This window comes from Myiozetetes cayanensis, unplaced genomic scaffold (assembly GCF_022539395.1).
Source record: "Myiozetetes cayanensis isolate MyiCay16 unplaced genomic scaffold, myiCay2020 scf3, whole genome shotgun sequence".
In the NCBI taxonomy this organism is placed as follows: domain Eukaryota; kingdom Metazoa; phylum Chordata; class Aves; order Passeriformes; family Tyrannidae; genus Myiozetetes; species Myiozetetes cayanensis.
The window spans coordinates 2,272,439-2,290,460 of NW_026087521.1; the positions used below are offsets into that span (position 1 = coordinate 2,272,439).

At 46.2% G+C, this 18,022-nt stretch overlaps 1 protein-coding gene across 2 annotated transcripts in view; it reads left to right on the top strand.

The window, feature by feature from the left end:
• The window catches only part of PLXNA4 (plexin A4), a 437,461-nt gene that overhangs the window by 273,021 nt on the left and 146,418 nt on the right, over nt 1–18,022 (top strand). For both annotated transcript variants that reach the window (XM_050323730.1, XM_050323731.1), the window contains exon 5: nt 17,056–17,156. In XM_050323730.1, coding sequence (XP_050179687.1) covers nt 17,056–17,156 — 101 coding nt within the window. The remainder of the gene's footprint in view (nt 1–17,055; nt 17,157–18,022) is intronic.

Below are 18,022 nucleotides of genomic sequence, written 5' to 3' on the forward strand. Positions count from 1 at the left end.
TCCTCTCGTGAAGGGTGACAATTAATTGTCCTCACTCACCATTTTTACCACTCAAATTGTGAAGCTTCCCAGGATTTCAGTGGTCTCTTATAATAAAGGCAACTTATTCCCAATGATTTCTTAAGCAGTTGCTGCAGAGAGGTTATTAATGTTTGTCCACATATATTTATCCAAATTCTGATCTATACAGGACTATTCTGCCTCTCATCCTTAATTTTTAGTGTTTTGAGGGTGAGTTCCTGCTCACCTCCCACCCCTGCAGCTCTCCCAGCTAAACTGCTACCACAGGTATTTGGAGCATAACACCTGATCCTTTAATTCCTTTCTGGGGAAAGGTTTATTTCAGAAAAGATTATTCTTATTGCTCCAGAACCAGCTCAGCATTTCTAAGTTCAGGTGCACAACTTGCAAATTACCAGTTTCCTACTTTGCCTCTGATGTGCTGAGTCTAAAAACACCTCATTGCAACCCATCAGTGCTCCATGAAGTGAATTCAGTGAGCCAGGACCTCCCTGTGGAAGTTTAAGTTCAGTCCTTGCAGTGATTCTGCAGGTCCATTGCAAGGGAGAATTTCCCCAGGGCAATGAATAAGGTGGTTCTTTATTTTTTAATCCTCGAGCTTTCATTCTAAACGGCATTTTTGGAGCAAAGGCAGAAAGAAATGCCTAAAAACCTAAACATTTTGGATCTTAACGCTTTAAAGCGATTTTTAATAATAAGAAAAAAATAATTACCTAGACATCTAGAAGTCTGAACTGCTGTTATTCAGATTATAAACCAGTCTCTAGGTATTATTGAATGCAGATACCTAACACAAAGCCCTGGCTTTTGTAGGATGCTCTCACCTTTTATGAAGCATCTGGCTCGACCTGCCAGCAGAAATCGGAGATAGAGAGGGGTGGATATTAGGTTTTATTAAGCCTGTCAATTCCTAAGTAATTAAGGGAGCATTTGATATAAACAGAACTTCTAAATCATGCTTTAATCTCCCTTATTTTTTTTTTTTTTGCCCAAATGGTTTCTTAGTGAGTCTTTATGCTTAAAAGCACCCCTGGGCATTCGCTCCCCATCTGTGTGGTGATGGGGTGGCTGGTGGCCTTTAGCTCTGCTTTTGGCTGTTTCCATCTCTTCACTCAAAGAATAAACCTTCTGATAAATGGCAGTGTCAATAAAACAGGTTAATATTTTTCAAAGCAAGATAGATCTTTATTTAGCTGCCATTTTGTGCCGTTGTGTTAGGAGGGGTTTGCCAGTTTCCGGGGTTGACTAATTGGTCTCTGAGCTATCCCTTTCAAGAAGAGCCATGCATCAACTTCTGCTTGACAAATTGTACAAAAAAAAAAAAAAAAAAAAAAAAAAGCCAAAAAACAAAGCCAAGGAAATGGAGAAGTTAATACCAAACCGTGACTAAATGTTCCGGTGAAATGGAATTTTACTGAGATCAGACCTATTGCGAGTCACAGGAAAAATAATTCTTTGAGTTCTTTCCTGGAATGGTTATGGTTTCTGCAGAAAACAAGACGTGATTTGGGGGGAACTGTTCAGTCAGGCTGTTTTCTCATTAAAAAAACCACAAAACAGTTTGGATGATTTTTAATGGGATACTCTGAATTTTAAATTTTAAATTTAGGAATCCAGAAGAGGTCAAGTAGTGGGAATTACCAGTGACGCTCTGATCTATCACTGATACTACAGGCATTTAAATACAGAATCACTTTCCATATGAGCCTACAGAAGAATGTTTAGGATTCTTGTGAGCTGAGGAATGGAAAATTGCAACATTTGCAGTAATGAACAAAAACAAAACAAAAAAAAGGAATAAAAAAAATTGGAAAGGGAACAAGACTGATGATGATCATAGAATCATAGAGTACTTTGGGTTGGAAGGGACCTTAAAGATCATCTTGTTCCAACCCCCTGCCATGGGCAGGGACACCTTCCACTATCCCAGGTCCCTTCCAAACCAGGCCGTTCTAGGATTCTATGAAATCAGTAAGAGAGGACTGGGAGCTTTCCTAAAGCCCTGATACCTGCTCTAATCAGATGGGGATCCAATTAGTTGATCTCAGCTTGGTAAATACCACTTGCAGCACCAATCAACATCCTCCTCTTTCCCAGAGCTTCCAGTTCTCACAGATGCTCCAAATCTGCAACACTCTCCAAAGCAGCACAGAATTCAGATACATGCACTAATGTTTGAGGGTACTGGAATTGTCATGGAATCAGAGAATCATTGAGGTTGGAAAAGACCTCCAAGATCATTGAGTCCAACCACTAACCCAGCATTGCCCAGGCCATGTCCCCAAGTGCCATGCCTTTTGAACACTTCCAGGGGTGGTGATTCCACCACCTTGGACAACCTGTTCCACTGCCTGACCAACCTTCCAAGTGCAAGTGGTCATTTCCCTGTGAATTGTCTTAAAAGCCTGTTCACAAAAACTCTAATATAAAACCTCAGGAAAAAAAAGAAAAAAAAAAAAAAAAAACGTGGAAAAGAGGGCCTTAACACAGCATACTAATTGCTGGAATGTTTATGCCTCAGCAGAAAACCAAACACATTTAGGGCAGTGATAAACTTCATCTCCACTGTCTGTGTGGCTCATCCAGAAGAGGCAATTCATACTTGTCTTGCAAATATGGCAATTACTGTCACAGTCCCATTTACAGGCCTGGTCTCTGGGTCAGGCAACTTGTCTTCTGAAATCTGCATCCTGATAGAGAAAATGTAGTTTAAAGCTGAGCCAGACAAAACCCTTCTGCAATAATAATAATAACAATAAAAACTTTTCACTTCACATAAGGGCCTGTGTGCTTAGCTAAGCTCTTTGCAGCACAGGCTGCCAATTATGGTTGAAACTATTTGGTGGCTATTTATAAATTCATGGGATTGGAAGCTGAAAGACACCAGTGTGATTGTCTAATGTGATCTGCATAACTCAGGTCACAGAACTCCTCGGGGAGATGTCTGCTCTGAGCCCAGAGCTCAGCAATATTTCATATCTTTTAGGAAAACAAACCATGAGCTAAATGTTTCCAGGGATTCAGCACATCCACCATTAGCCAGGCAATCCCTCCTCCAGTCCTGGAGCTTCACAACATCTCTGTGAGCTGCAAATTTGATCTAAGCCTTGCTGTGGGACGGGGAAAAAAGCGTGTCTCCCAGATTTATCCCACCTCTCATATAGGTTTTCCTCATTAACAGTGGGGAGAAATAGTCCAGGATGGTGTTTATGTCCCTTTCAGAGATGCTTTGGCTGCATGAAGTGAACTGGAGATTAAATAAATGGTCTCTGGCCAGGGAGGGACTTGAGCTGTGCTCCCACCTGGCTGGTCTTCTCTCCTTCCCGGACTATTCCTGTTTACAAAGGTTTATAAATAAGACCTTCAAATAGGGAAGGATGGTTGAAGGTGCTGATTCAGGGAGTGACGGCTGAAATGAGAAATAAAACAAGTATAAAACACTACTTTTCCTTCACTGCCCTTGGGACAAATACCTACAAAATCAGTGTGTCCTTTGGAGAAAATAAAGGAACAGGGGCGTGAGCTCTCGTGTTTTCCTAAAACATGAGCCAAAAAGGTCGTGTTGTAGCTCCTGATGTTAAAGCAGGAGACACACAGGTCTCCTCAGGTAAAATCCCAGGCAGCTGGAAGGAAGCTTTCCTCCTCACCTGTTATTCTGATGAGATTTGAAACTGTCCTCTGGCTTGATTATACATTCCTAATTTCCTGCTCCCCACAAATGCTGAGGAAACCTCTCTCCTGATTGTGAGGGCGAGGGCCTTTCTCAGAGCCTGCTGTTGGGTTAATAAACCAGGGGCGGGGATTGCTGTTCTGGGAAGAGGCAGAGCTTGGGAATTCCTTGGGAAGCAGAGGGGATATTGCTCCTTCAGGACATGCTGCACATGTGTGGGTAGGTAAGACAGACAGACAGACAGATGCCACAGATCAGTGAGAGATGGAGGAAAGGTGCAGTTATAATTTTACTGTTCACTGGTGTGAAATGAGGGCTGATAAATAAAACAAATGTTCCCCACAGCCCCTTTCCGAGCAGCATAAGCCTGGCAGGGCTTACAAATGCCATCAGCTGGTTGCCAGGGCTGTGTGTGTGGGCACACACAGGAGCACACACACACACCTGAGGAGGAGGAGTGTGCTGCCGGATCATCCACACCTCTGGTCCTTCCCTGCTGATCCCGAGGGTGCTACGAGCCTTCCAGTGCACAGACCTCAGGAGAAGGGGTATCACATCGGCTCCCTCAGGTTCTCATCACCTTGGCCAGTCTGTGCATCAGAGGGTTTCTTAAACCAAGTTATGTGTGGTCACAGCAGTATTCAGACAGTGGCCAGATTGCCTTAATAAAACCGGCGTCAATTCTCACGCCAACGAAAGGATGAGTGTGTTTGACCTTCAGACAGCCACGTCAGTGCCTGACTTTCTTCTCATCCCTGATGCTTTTTGGTCCCCATCCCCTTCCTGGACGGCTCTGAGGACTGCAGGTGAAAAGCACAGGCCCTTCTGTGAGTGTGTTTGCATTAACTGGAGAAAAAAGATGAGTAAAGAGGAGCAATGGGAAGGTCACTCCTGCTACTGAGATGGGAACTTGAGTGCCCTGAGCTCTGCAAAGAGACTCCAAACCCTGTGAAGCCACTGGCTGCTTTTTGGGATGAGGGTGAGACGTGGATAAAAGGGTCCAGGATGGTCAGCAGTGCCCTGCCAAGGGGCACAAGTGTCCCTTGCAATGCTGGCAGCACGTGTGTGAGCCAGTCCTGCTGCCCCAGGAGCGAGGAAGCTTCACTGTCCCAGCTGCTGGATGTGGACAGCAGAGAGTCCTGTGAGTTTCCCATCACTGGCTCGTGTTTCAGAGGTGCTCTCTGAGCACCTGGCACTGCTCCTTGCTCTCCTTTCTGTCCCCTTGCTTTACATGCCAAACACAGCTCCCTTCTTTGTGGCCAGGGACAAAGGGGGATTTTGGGCTGGGCGTTCTTTTTTTCTTGTTTTGCACGGAGTGAGGAGCGCTGTGAAACGCACCTGAGCAAATCCCCCAGCCCGAATCCATCCTTTTGTAAGGGATGCCCACGAGGCAGTCAGGTGTAACTAGAGCCCTGGAGCCAGGGTGCCTTTGATCTTTGAGGTGGAGGCTCCTTTAAGGTGCCTCAGTGGGTTAATCCCACTCTGTTTCAGGCTGCCAGTTTGGGAACCACCTGGATGGAGTTGGCAAAGGCTTTGTGGGGTCTCTTGGGTCTCAGTCCTTTGTGCATAGGCCAGCTGGCAGCGTTCATCCTGCAATCATCCAAGAACATCATCCCCCCCAGCCCCTGTCCTTGCCCCCCTGGACAATGTTCCTGCTCAGCTTTTGTGAACTCAGGGCCTGGCACAAAGGAGCTGAAATGAGATCTCCCTGTTCCATACAGCACCAGAGCAGTACCTTAAATCAAATTTGAATAGTTATCTGCAGGGACAACAGTTCTGTTTCTCCTACAGATCCTCATGCCAGCTGTTTTTCCCCCCCAAGAAATCTGGGAGCTGTGTGTGCCTTTCCATAAAAAGAAAGGTGCACTGGGAGACTCGGCCTTCTGCTTTGGCTGGAGAAAAATATGAGCAGAAATTACAGGAGTACAAATGAAAGAGGAACTAACTGGAGAAATAAGAACCTTGTGTGCTCCTGCAAAAGCTCTGGAACCCATTCAAAGGCCTGGATTCAAAGTTATCACCAGGAGTCAGGAGATCCCAACAACTCCAAAGGTTTCCAGTGCCCTGATTGATCCTGTCTAACATTGGGCTGTTCACCAAGCCGTTTTAGCCAGGTTTAAATCTACAATATCCAGGCACCGGGTCTTCTGAGGATGACTTTGCACACCTGAGACCTGAAATATCCTACTTCAAATATACTGGGGAATGTATTCATAATTTAGGTGCTTCTAGCCCCCCAGTCTAGTGATTCATGGTGGTTAGAGAAGGGTAATATTAAGTAATAAAGTGCCTGGATAAATCTGAAGCTCCAAGGCCAAATAGCAATTTTTATGAGAAATAAAGTATTTTTCAATGTTTGAGGAAATAGGTGATCCCTTCCTTAAGGAAATAATGAAGTTTTAGGGTGTGGATGCCCTGTCTTTACCTTTCCATGCAGCACTTGGGACAACACCAAAACCTGTTGCCATTAAAAAAAACCCAAACACCCAAAACCTAAAAATAGTATGAGGATATCTCTGAATTGGCTTAACACTGGCAGCTCTCAAAGAGCCTGAGGGTTTTCCTGCTAGTGTTCTCCAGGGATCAATACTGGGCCCAAACCTACTGAAAATGTTCATGAATGAGTGGGAGGTTGATATTAAATCCCAGGGATAAAACACTCAGTGGAACAATGATTAGCTCAGCATTAACCACAGCGAGGGCAGAGCATTTGGGTGACTTTGGCTCCCTCAAACAAAACAAATGCAAACTCTGCTGTCTCACAGGAAGGAATGTAGGTCAGCCTGGGAAGTGGGAGATGTGTCCTAGAAAGCAGTGACTGAAATGAATGAGTGGCTCATCCCTTTACATCCTAGGAAAGGTTTTTTTCCTAGTCTTGCCTGTAGTAGTAGGAACAGGCTGACAGCATCCTGCATCCTTGGAGGAGAGCAGGAGAGTGGGAGAGTTGTAGTCATGCTCTGTGGTCAGATAGGAAAAGCAGCAGCAAAGAAGCACAAAAATTATTTACAGGGAGTGGGAAGGTGTGATTTCCTCATAGGGTTTGAAAGCATCTTCAAGTGTTCATTTATCTGAAGGAAGATTAAGGAATGGCTCCATTAGGATCTCTGAGCATCTTCATGTGGTGAAAACAGCAGGTTAAGGGGCTCTTCAAGCCAGAAAAGGAAAACAAAATAAGAATCAGTGTTTGGCAGCCAAAAGCTGATGGATTCATACGAAAAGTGAGGCATGTACAAGATTTTTACGGTGTGAGTGATGAACTGCTGGAACAAACTGCCCATGAAATGGAGGATTCTCCATTTCTTGGTATCTTCACATCCAAATGGGAGGTCTTTGCTAGGCAACATGCTTTAGTTAAACCCAGATTATTTGGTTAAGTATGAGACTAGATGGGTAGTGGCTGTGACGCACAGGAGGTGAGAACAGATGATGTAGTGGTCCCTTCTGACCTTAAATGTTATGCATTTATATGATCCCTGAATTAGATATCCTTGAACTTTCCATTTTATGGCAAGATGAATGTCTGAGAAAGCTGGGAAAACACGTGTAGTGCTTGCTGCACTAGGCTGTGCACTTAATCCACTGAAATATGGGCTCTGGTGACTGGGATGGAACAACCCTCACTGCACTCAGTAGGAATTCTGCATTTCGAGCCCTGTGTGAATTAAAACCCTGCAGAGAGGTAGCAGGGCTTTGCTAGGAGGTTTTCTCTCCTATTCCACAGCGAAACAAAGAGCAGAGATGTCTCAAGACAAATAGATGAGCCCTGAAAGAGTTGCCTGAATCTCTGCCTGGTCGTTGTCTTTTTGGCAGCACTAATTACCACCCAAACCTTGAGAGCTCCCCCAGGCGCCAGCTGAGCTGTGAGTGCTGTCGGCTTGTCTCTCCTTTAATAAACTGAGACATAAATTTAAGGGCTTGGGAAGAGGCTGCTTCACATTTTTTTTCCCCCCTGGTTCTTGCTTAGCTCTTGACTGAAAGCCTCGGTGACGCTGTTGGCGGTGAGCGCTCTGGAGAGGCGGAGGTGCAACAGCACTGAAAGCCCCAAATTTGTGTTGCTGGGCCGGGTTGGGGCGTGTTTGCTGCAGCTCAGGTTGTCATGGCTCTCCCTGCCTTGGATCTGCAGCTTTTGGGCTGCAGGTAAAGCAGTGTGACCTCATAACTCTTCAGCTGATGTTATCACTCCGATTGACACCGCGGAGCTCCTGCCGGAGAGATTCGAGGGCCCTGCCTGGAGATTGACTTGGAAAAGCAGAGGAGGGCAGTGACAGATTTGAAGCAGGGTGTGTGTGAGGGTATCTGGGAACAAACCAGATGCTCCTTTTCATGGCAAGGAGGAGAGTGCCCTCTGAGGAGCTGAAGATCACTATCGCTGTTCACTCACACTGCTCAAAGCAATCAAGCTTTACGAGTTCCCCGCCTGTGATGAAACACAGTCTTAATCACACTTTAATCTGATGTGTTTTCTTTCTCATCTGGGATGAGCCTGAAGGATGTACAGGGTCATGGATCTCAAGCTGAGAGGTGGCACCCTGCTAAAGGCAGTCACTTAATAGTTTTTGATGATGTGGTCGGTGCCTGAGAGTCCAGGGAGGAGACAAGGCTATAAAGAGATGACCTGGTGTCACCAGATAGACTCTCCTTTTCCCAGCATTTGGCTAATAAGGGTAAATAAATGGTCAAAAGAGAAAGGGAACCAGGGTGAGAACAAGTCTTATGAGGACAAGTCCTATGAAGTGCAGCTGAGGGAGCTGGGGGAGCTCAGCCTGGAGAAAAAGAGGCTCAGGAGGGAACCTTGGCAGTGTTGGGTTAATGGTTGGACTCAAATCACCTCAAAAAGGTCTTTTCCAATCTTAATGATTCCACAGTCAGAGGTATGGGGTGGTTTCCAAGTGGGAGGTGACTGAAGAAGCAGGAATTCCTCAGCCTGGGAGGAAGTGAGATGGGGTATGTGGAGAGATTGGCAAATTTATGGATGGTATAAAGGGATGGATGAGAAATGACTGTTCACCACCTCTGCAAATACAAGAATTACAGGGCATGAAATTAAACTTTTGAAAAATCAAGTCCTGAACAAATGAAAGGAGGTGATTCCTTCAAGCAGCGGGCTCTGGACCTGTGAAATTCCCTGGCAAAGCAGGGTGTGGATGCAGAAAGTCAATGCAACTGCAAGATAAACCAAAAAAGTAAAGAAAGATCTTTTTTGCATTATGGCAGAGAGCCAGATGAGATGCAGAAGTTCCCCTGAATGAAAATAGCCAACATTTTGGGCAACTACTGGGGACATATGTATTTATCCTGTTCTTATGCTTTCCTTACCTGGGATCTGTGGGGTGTTGGTCCCAGCCAGCACAGCTGGTTTTATGTGGGATTATGGGGGATTTGGGGTCTGATCACAACTGAAAAAGGGCATTTTTTTAAAGTACCACCATTTCCTCAGTTTGATAGTACCTGCACAAGGGAGTTTGATCAACACAATCCTTCATGAACTGCCTGGGCCAGCAAGTGGTGGAGCCAGAAACCTGGGAGAGGGTGAGGGTGGCTGGGGAGAGAGATGAGGCAAAGCTCCTCCAGGCAACTGGATGAGGATTTCATAGTCCAGGGAGATATTAAAGGTGTAAAGATGGAATCTGTAGTGGTGGTAGGATTGAACTGGTGAAAATGGACAAGGAGGTACAATAGGATACCTGAGAGGGCTGCTGAGGAGAATTAATCCATAGGAAGATGCTCCTTGATAACTCAGGGTAAGAATCCCTTCACACCAGGAGGATATTGGGACTAGATGATCTTTAAGGTCCCTTCCAACCCAAGTCTTTCTCTGATTCTGTGATGGGGAACATCCGAAAAGAAGGTGGAACAACACAATGAAAAGCAGCCACCACCAGCAGAATCAGCTGTGAACTTCTCCCTGTGTCTTTGGACTGTTCTCTCCTCCACCAGGAGCCTTCAAGGGACGCTGGACTTTGAGAAAGGCCATTGCAGTGACATAAATTCCTTTAGAGGGCCCAATTAAATCTACATCCAGCCTTTCTAGAGGCTGGGTAATGATCTCTGCCTGGCTCAGCAGCCACGCTCCAGTGGCCACACAAGGCACTGGCTCTCATTAAGCCCGGCCAGGCCCTGCATTAATCGTGACACGAGGCTCTTATTTCGAAGGCTTTTGAAGAGAAATGTGCAGCCAAACCTCTTTTGTTTTACAGTTTGCAGACTGAAGCACTTGACCAGGGGACAAAGATTTAGTGCAAACAGGGCAGGGGGGATCTGAAGGTACCTGGACCTGGCAAGGGAGAAACACGGATTTAATGCCACGGGCAGAGGGAGTTGGTCAGAGCTGATGGTTTGCAGGGTGGGTAAGAAGGTGTCTGGTTTCATCAAGTTTGGGTAAAATCACTTGGATATCCCTTCACACCTCTGAGCTGTAATAATTTTCCTGCTTTATGCCAATGGGATGCACCATTGCCATCCCAGCTGAAGGAGGAGTTTTGCACTCTCGACAGGGGAAAAACAAGAGTGAATTCAGAGGGAAACTGGGTGAGATTCAACTCTGAAGCCTCTCAGTGTATGAAAGACTCTCTTCAATCTCCAAGTTGCCAACCATACTCACAGCAGGGTGGTGTGGCCCTTGCTCCTGCTTGAGTCCTGATGTTTTTTGGGAGGAGAGTCATTGAGGAGTGGTGGAATTCTTTGAAGAAGGGACAGCACAGTCGTGCTGTTGGGAAGGGGGAACCTGGGAAGCTGCCAAGCCTTCAGGAAAAGGGCTGAGATAATCTTTGTTGTCTGAGAGTCTGTGCCTTTGTAAATAGAGCCAGAACAGAGAGCAAGGATGAGCTCGGTGTGAGGGTTGTGTTGACAGAGCAGATGGTGAAAGGCACTTGTTCAAACACAACCCGTGTCATCACACCAGATCTTTTGAGTTATGGAATGGTTTTCTAGCTGTGTGACACAGTGGATTTCCTCTACCACTCTCCCAGACATGAAATAAAAATCACTGTGTGTTGTGACTGGTTATTCAGGTGCTACAAATGGGAAGAGGGGAGGCCCTAACAGGTTTGGGGATTGTTCTCAGTGGCAAGATTTGAGGAAAAGCAGAAAACTGTGTGGCATTGATGTGGGATTTACCTCACCTTGTGATCATGGTGTGTATGGTAAATGTCTCTGCCTGACCTGACTGTCTGGACTCCTTTCCATTCAGTGGATAGACACAGGCACAGCCAGGGGGTGATTTACCTCATCTAAAACCGAGAGCAGACAAATCCTGCCTTGCAAGAGGTCTCACCTTCAACAGAGCCTGGGTTTCTGGATTAGAATTAGACTCTGATGTTGCAGTCAGACTCTGGTGAGAAGGCAAACCCCTCACCTTCCATACCTGCCATGACAGAGCTGTTCCCCACAAGCTGCAAGACTGACAGTCTCAGTGGATCAGAAATGGAGCCCAGCGTGGTCTACACAGAAAACAAGTGATTTGGATTTTCTGAGCCAGCTGCCAAGCAAGGTCCTGCCAAGGGAGGCAGGAAGAGGAGATCTGCACTGCAAGGTGTGCAGAGAGAAGTTCCCTGCTGTAGGAGCATCAACAGCAACCTCACCATCAGAGCATCTGGTGGGAATTGCCATCTCTCAGCCTTACCACAGAGCTTTCTGCTGTCACAGGAGCTTCATATCTTTCTATTCCCCTTCTTGCTTTGCCTCTGTTGGTGTAAATGTAGTGTGATTGTGGCTGGGGATTTGCTCTGGCAATGCCAAAGTCCTCTCTCAGCAAAGATGTGCAGGATAGCTCAGGGAAGAGAAGGGAGAAAAGAGAAGAGGAAGAGAAGAGGAGGCAGCACACACACAACTGTGGGTAGAGAGCCTTTGATGAACAAGTGTATTTGAGCAGGTAATTCATCCTGCCACCCAGCAGGGCACTGACCCCCAGTTTAATTATTGTGTCATTTGTCCTTGACAGCTACTGCTGCTTCCAATTAACGCTCTTAATTAAAGCCCCCAGTTTTCCAGGTGTGTAAGCATGGATTTCCTGGGAAGTGTGCTACGATGAAGAGGCAAAGCTTGGGGGTGTCTGATGAGAAATGACATTCCCTGTCCCGGTGGGACTGGGAAGTTATTTACTTATCATGCTGGAGTGGCAGGCTGCGATGAAACCCAGGTCCTCATCTCTTGTCCCCACAGGATCATCTCCTCTCCCACCAGTTTTACATCCACGTGGGTGGGAGTCCTGTTTCTGTGTTCCTGCTTTTCACTGAGTTTCTAGGTCAGATAATAAGGCACAGGGTATCAAACAGAGGAATTTTGAGTCCCTTCGCCCACAATTCAGGCCAAAACAAAACTGGCATCTTGGGGTGCTGTGCAGGTGACAGAACATCCTCCCTGACTCTGTTCAGGGTGCAGAAATGGTTCCTCCAGTGGTCTCTCAGGTTGCTCTTGCCTTGCTCTGTTTAATAGAATGTATTATCAGGAACACTCTTTTCCAGGCTTTGAAATCCAATAAGCTCCACTCTTAATCTTCCTGTATTTTTTGGGGGCTGGCTGAGTCTCGAAAGATAGCAGCACTCCCAGAACCCACACGGCTTGTTCAGTGTTTTGGAAATGTATCTTTTGACTGTTGGGAAGGAAATTGGCTACTTAAGATGCCTTTTTGTACATTTAAATTAACTCAGTCCATCAGACTGAATAAATCCTGCCTCTGTATTAACATCCAATTATAACAGCAGAGATTGAGCAATGATTCAGAGATTTGACCAGAATGTTGGCAGTTTAAGGGGAGAAAGAAGCAATGTATATTGAAATAAAAGAGTCAAATACAGGAGCCAGAAAATTATGACTGAGCACATAGCAGGAGCTTTTGTGAATATATAATGGCAGAAGTGGGAGCCAAATTTCTAACAGGATTAGCTGTTACTGTCTATCAGATCCAAAACACTCAATCATTTTGTTTTAAATTACTTTCTGGAACTCATTCATACTAGAAATGGAGGGCAGAAGGGAAGCTGGGAGCTGGAGAAGCTGCAGTTTGGAAGTAAGGCTGGATCAGAGGTGAGATGATGTGTCCTGAAGTAGTAAGTGAGCTCTGAACTGTGCAGCAGGTTTGTGGATCTTGCCAGGTTTGTCAAGATGTCCTTGTGAGCCAGAAACTCATGAGTGATTTCTTTGGGAGCCAGTGAATGGATGTGTTGATGAAGTGAAATATCTCTTCAAATCCTGCTGCAGAAATGGCAGCTGGGCCTGCTCATTGTTTTCTTGCTGCCCTTGAGAAGGACATTGGAATCACTTACCCCTTGTCCACCCCTGGCTCTGGGATCTCACCTCACTCTGGATAGAAAGAGTGATAGAATGATAGGAAGGTTTGAGTGGGAAGGGAATTTAAAGGCCATCCAATTCCACCCCCTGCTGTGGGCAGGGACACCTTCCACTATCCCAGATTGTTCCAAGCCCTTTCGACCTGGCCTTGGACATTTCCAGGGATGGGGCTTCCATAGCTTCCCTGGGCAACCAGTCCCAGTGTCTCACCTCCCCAGCTGTGAGCTGGGAACAATATTCCAAAGAACCCAAAGTCTAAAAATCCCACCCTGTCCCCGAGAGCATTGTCCAAACCCTTCCTGAGCTCTGTCAGCCTCGGTGCTGTGACTGCCCTGAGGAGCCTGTTCAGTGCCCAAGCACCCTCTGGGTGAAGAAACTTTTCCTAATATCATATATTTTCCTAATGTATGGGATATAAGTCCTTAAAACAACAGGTGTCTCTGTTACTGGCACAGTGAGGCCAAAATATCAGTTAAGCCGGGGCCACTTCCAGAATTTAAATTACTCTAAACTGGCTCATGGTGCCCCAAAATGAAGGACACTTTGCTTTTGCTCATCCTCTCTCTGCTGAAACCCTATTTGTATTTGGACAACACTCTCAGGCACGGGGTGGGATTCTTGGGCTTGTCCTGTTCAGGGCCAGGAGCTGGACTGGATGATCCTGATGGGTCTCTTCCAGCTCAGCATATTCTGTGATTCTGTGATATTTGCAGCAAAACGTTGAATCCAAGTTCCACCTCGGTGAAAGACCCTCACTGATGTCGGGAAATGACCTTGAAAAGTTTGTCAGGCTTTTCCAACGCTGGAGGAGAGGTGGAAGGAGTAATCACAGCCTGGTTTACCGTGGAGATTTCAACCTTCAGCGCTGTCTGGTCCCTTCGTTGCAGTGAATAATGTCAAGGCTTTGTAATTGGGAGGCTGTGTGGACTTTTCCTTTTCCAGATATTTTAGCAGCAGCACAAAAAGCTGACTGTTCCCTGGAGGGCCACGGTCAGTTCTCAAAACTTTCAGCTTGGAAAGCTGAGCCGAATTAATTACAGTTTATGTTCCAAAAAGGGAAATAAGACCTCAGATGTGCCTTATTTGCTTGATGTTCTTTCTCTTTTCAGCAGACGACCCTTAGGTGGCTTTCCTTTCAGCTGCAGCTCCTTTGTTTTCTGTAGTTTCTTTCTGTATTAATTAGAAGGTCTGACACTTAACAGCCCAAGACATTTACCAGCGTGGGGCAGTTTTAATTAATCTCGCAATAAAGCTGCTTGAGGTGAACTCATAAAAGGTCTTATACAGCAGGAACAACGTGTCACAACGCAAACAGTGACACAGGACACACTCTGGTGGGACTGGCAGGATGTGGAGGCTCTCGCCACACATCTGTGGTCTCTGGGACAGCAACCCAAGCAAGGTGTGCTCCTAAACAATATATGTCCCACAAACTAACCTAAATACTGAAAGCAAAACATTCCTGCAAAGATGAAGATCTGGATTCCCAGCAGGTTCCTCCCGACTCTGAAAGGAGCTTGGCTATCCTTTGATGGCTAATTAAATAATAATAATAATAATTAAACCTACAGAGACCACTTTTTATCTACTCTTTTGGTAGCAATTTGCAAACAAACAGCAAAATTCAGCCCTCTAGGACTTCTCTCTTGTACATATATCAGAGCCACAAGTGGCTTTTGAGTCAGAACATCCAAACCCAACATCATCAGATGCTTGAAAAGTGCATGTTCTCACCTAAACTTCTTAATCAGGGCTCAGTTCCATAGGACAGATGTAAACTAGCTCAGAGATGAGAAAACTACCCACAGCTAATGAGGACAAATCAAGCAGCACCATATGTTAAACTGAGGGTAGTTTGGGTAGGAACTGCAGAGCCAATCCCAACTGTGTCCACAAATTTCTAATTCCAAGGGGGAGATTTACACAATCAATCACACCTGGATAGAGGAATGGCAGGTTGACAGTCTTTCACAACTGAATTATCTGCCTCTTCTTCGAGGACTCTGGTGGTCAAGCCAGATGTGAGCAAGGAAAAATTACTCACTCAGATATTTTTCCTAGGCGGGACAAAGAGGTGGGAATGGCTGACATAACAAATCATAGGGTCTGCAACTCTTGATACACTCCTGTAAAAAATTCGGTGTATTTTTGGAAGTTGGATGCAACACAGGCTATTGGGCTCGACAGATCTAATTGGGTGAAATTCTGGAGCATAACATTTATACTTGATGGGCATTTTGATAACTTCCTGACCTGAAGCTTAAGGAAGCTGGAACAACTGCGTTCATGGCCAAGCCAGCTCACCTTTGAAACTTCTTGACAGAATCACAGAATCATGTAGGTTGGAAAAGACCTTTGAAGATCACCTAAATCCAACCATTAACTTCTCACGGCCAAGTCCACCGTGATTACAGAAGTTTGAAGGACTCCATCCCTCTCTTGATCTTCTCACTGTTGCTGCTCTCTCTGTCCTGGTTATGTTCTTATGCTCATGGCAAAAGATTCAATTTGAGAAAAAGTGGTTTTGTGTTGGTTTTTGGTTGGTGGTTTGTTTGTTTTTTTTTCTCCACGTTCTCACATTTTTCATTGAAAGCTTGCAGTTGGTTTCTGTGGGTGACTTGGCACAGGCAACGGTGCAATGATAAATAAATGATATTTCTACCTGAAGTTTTCTAAAGCTGCTGCCACTTGCCAGAGGCAAAGCCCCACATTTTCAGCTTTTGTTCACAGGCTATCAACTACCTGTTGTAGTGGATTTGTGTACAGAGGTGAGGAAGACAATTTCTGATCCAAATAGAAAAGGTCTTCATACACAGCTGGAATTTCTCCCGATATATATTTATATTTAAAATTAAAAAATAAATTAAAAAAAAAAAAAGGCAGCCAATTCTTGGTTCATTTACAGGTGCAATCAGGATGGATCTTAATCTGTCACTTCACAGCTCAGACTCTGCTGAACGTTGCGCCAAGTAAAAAAAAACTGGCACCGGGATCCAGGTGTATTCCCTCGTCGTTTGTCACGAGTAACTGTTCTGCAGTTTAGAGCTGGCAGTTCTCAGTGGTGTTTCATCAGGATAATACCACACTACATCATCTGAAGGAACAAACTCTCCCTGCTGACAGGAGCTGGGGTGAAGACACCAGCGACTGACTGGGTATTATAGGAGCTCTCTGAAGTTTATTCAATGGAAAAGAGACTGTCAGGTCATTGGGCCCAAATTTGGCATCAAAAGACGCAAGGGGCTTGCAAAACCTGAGAGGAATCAAAAGGCACTTGTCTGTGAGACAGGAGGTCAGGCTGGGCAGTCCCTTCTGCCTTTGAAATCTCTCCCCTGAAATACTTTAATTAAAAAGGAAAAAATGAAAGAAAAACAAGATAATAAAATGTGGCGTTTTGGCAGTAGGTGGGTGTTTCAGGTCCACACCTGATGCCTTCTGAGCTGCAAAGGCAGGGTGACAGCAAGGAAATACCCAGCCTGGTAGGCTTTGTCCTTTTCCTGCTGGAAGCAGCCTCTCCAGGAATGGGACAACTGATGGTTGGGAAGATGCACAGGCAGTGGAGAGTGGAACCAATGCTCTCCTGGGACCAGGAGTGGTGGTGGCAGTGGGGAGTGGTGGTGCAGGAGGTCATGGGAGGGAGGCAAAGACATCACAAGACCTCAGTGCTCACAGGGAGCCGGAAAGCAACAGGGCCCACAACCAAAGTGGGAGAGAGCACTGAGACCCAGCGAGTTGAACTTGCTGCAGAAGATCACACCTTGTTTAGTTGTCCCAGGTCCCCACAGCCTGCCTGATGTGCTGATTCCCTGGTGTGCAAGCGAGGTCATCTGGCAACGAAGGGTGGAAGGCCATGGGGAAGAGGGTTAGGCCAAATGGGATGTGAAGGTCTGGACAGGGATTGCACCAGGCTGAGCTCTGGAGCAAACTGCACCCACATCCCCCAGGACTGCTGAGCTCTGTACGGATGTCCCTCTGGGAGGACAGGCACCAGGGGAAGAGGACAGGGTGGGTTGCACCTCCATCAAGTCATTATGGGCCGTGAAAAGCCTGACAGGTTGTCCCCTTTCCTCCTGCAGCTCACCCGGGTGCCCGTGGAGTCGTGTAGCCAGCACGAGACCTGCAGCGAGTGCTTGGGCTCAGGAGACCCTCACTGTGGATGGTGTGTCCTTCACAACACGTAAGTACCTGCTGGGGCTTGTCACCAGCCCAGCCCTGCTTTTCCACCGACCATCTTCCCTCAGTGGCTGTGGTAACACAGGGCAGAGAGGAAAAATGATGTCTCACCTGAGCCAGGTGAGCCGAGGAGTCCCCCAGGTGACTCCAGCAAGGTCGCTGGGACTTTCTGGGGAGGGCTTGGTTTAACTGGGAAGGATTTTTTGGAAGGCAAGGGTGGTAGAGACTGGACAGAGCTCTTCCATCACGTGATCCATGGTCTGCTGATTGCATCAGGGAAGCACCTGTCCACCCTGAATCAACCTCAGCAGCTTTTCAACATTTATGTTGTTTCCCCTTCTTAAGGCAATTTGGCTCTGACTGGGTGCCCTTGTCTCAGCACCTCCAAGTTTCCACTGCTGACCTGAACCTCTCCCTTTTTGGACTTGTCATGATCTCCTTTGCCCTTAGAGAGGAATCAGATCCCTGTAAGCATCATGACCTCCACTCCAAGTTAGTTGGTCCAAGGGGACCTTATGGTTTGTATGTTCAGTGTGGGAAAGTGTTGGCCCTGAAGTTGAGTGTTTGTCCTGTGTGGGCCAACTCAGCTGGGCCAAACGAGCACGAAGGGGTCAAACTGCTCATTTGGCTTGTCTGGACAGGATGAGGAGAAAATGTGTCTCTGTTCATCTTCTTGGGCTTCTTTATAGCAGGCTGAGAAGGGACCTCATTTCACTGTTTCATTATTGTGTCGGATTGGTTATGCTCCTCCCAAGGAGCACTGGGTCCAGGTGTCCTCAGCACTGGGATATGAGTTCACTGGCTTTGTTTTCTTTAGGATTTTTAATGATGTTATCGATCTTGGAAGCTTCCTCCCTTCAGCCTTTCCCT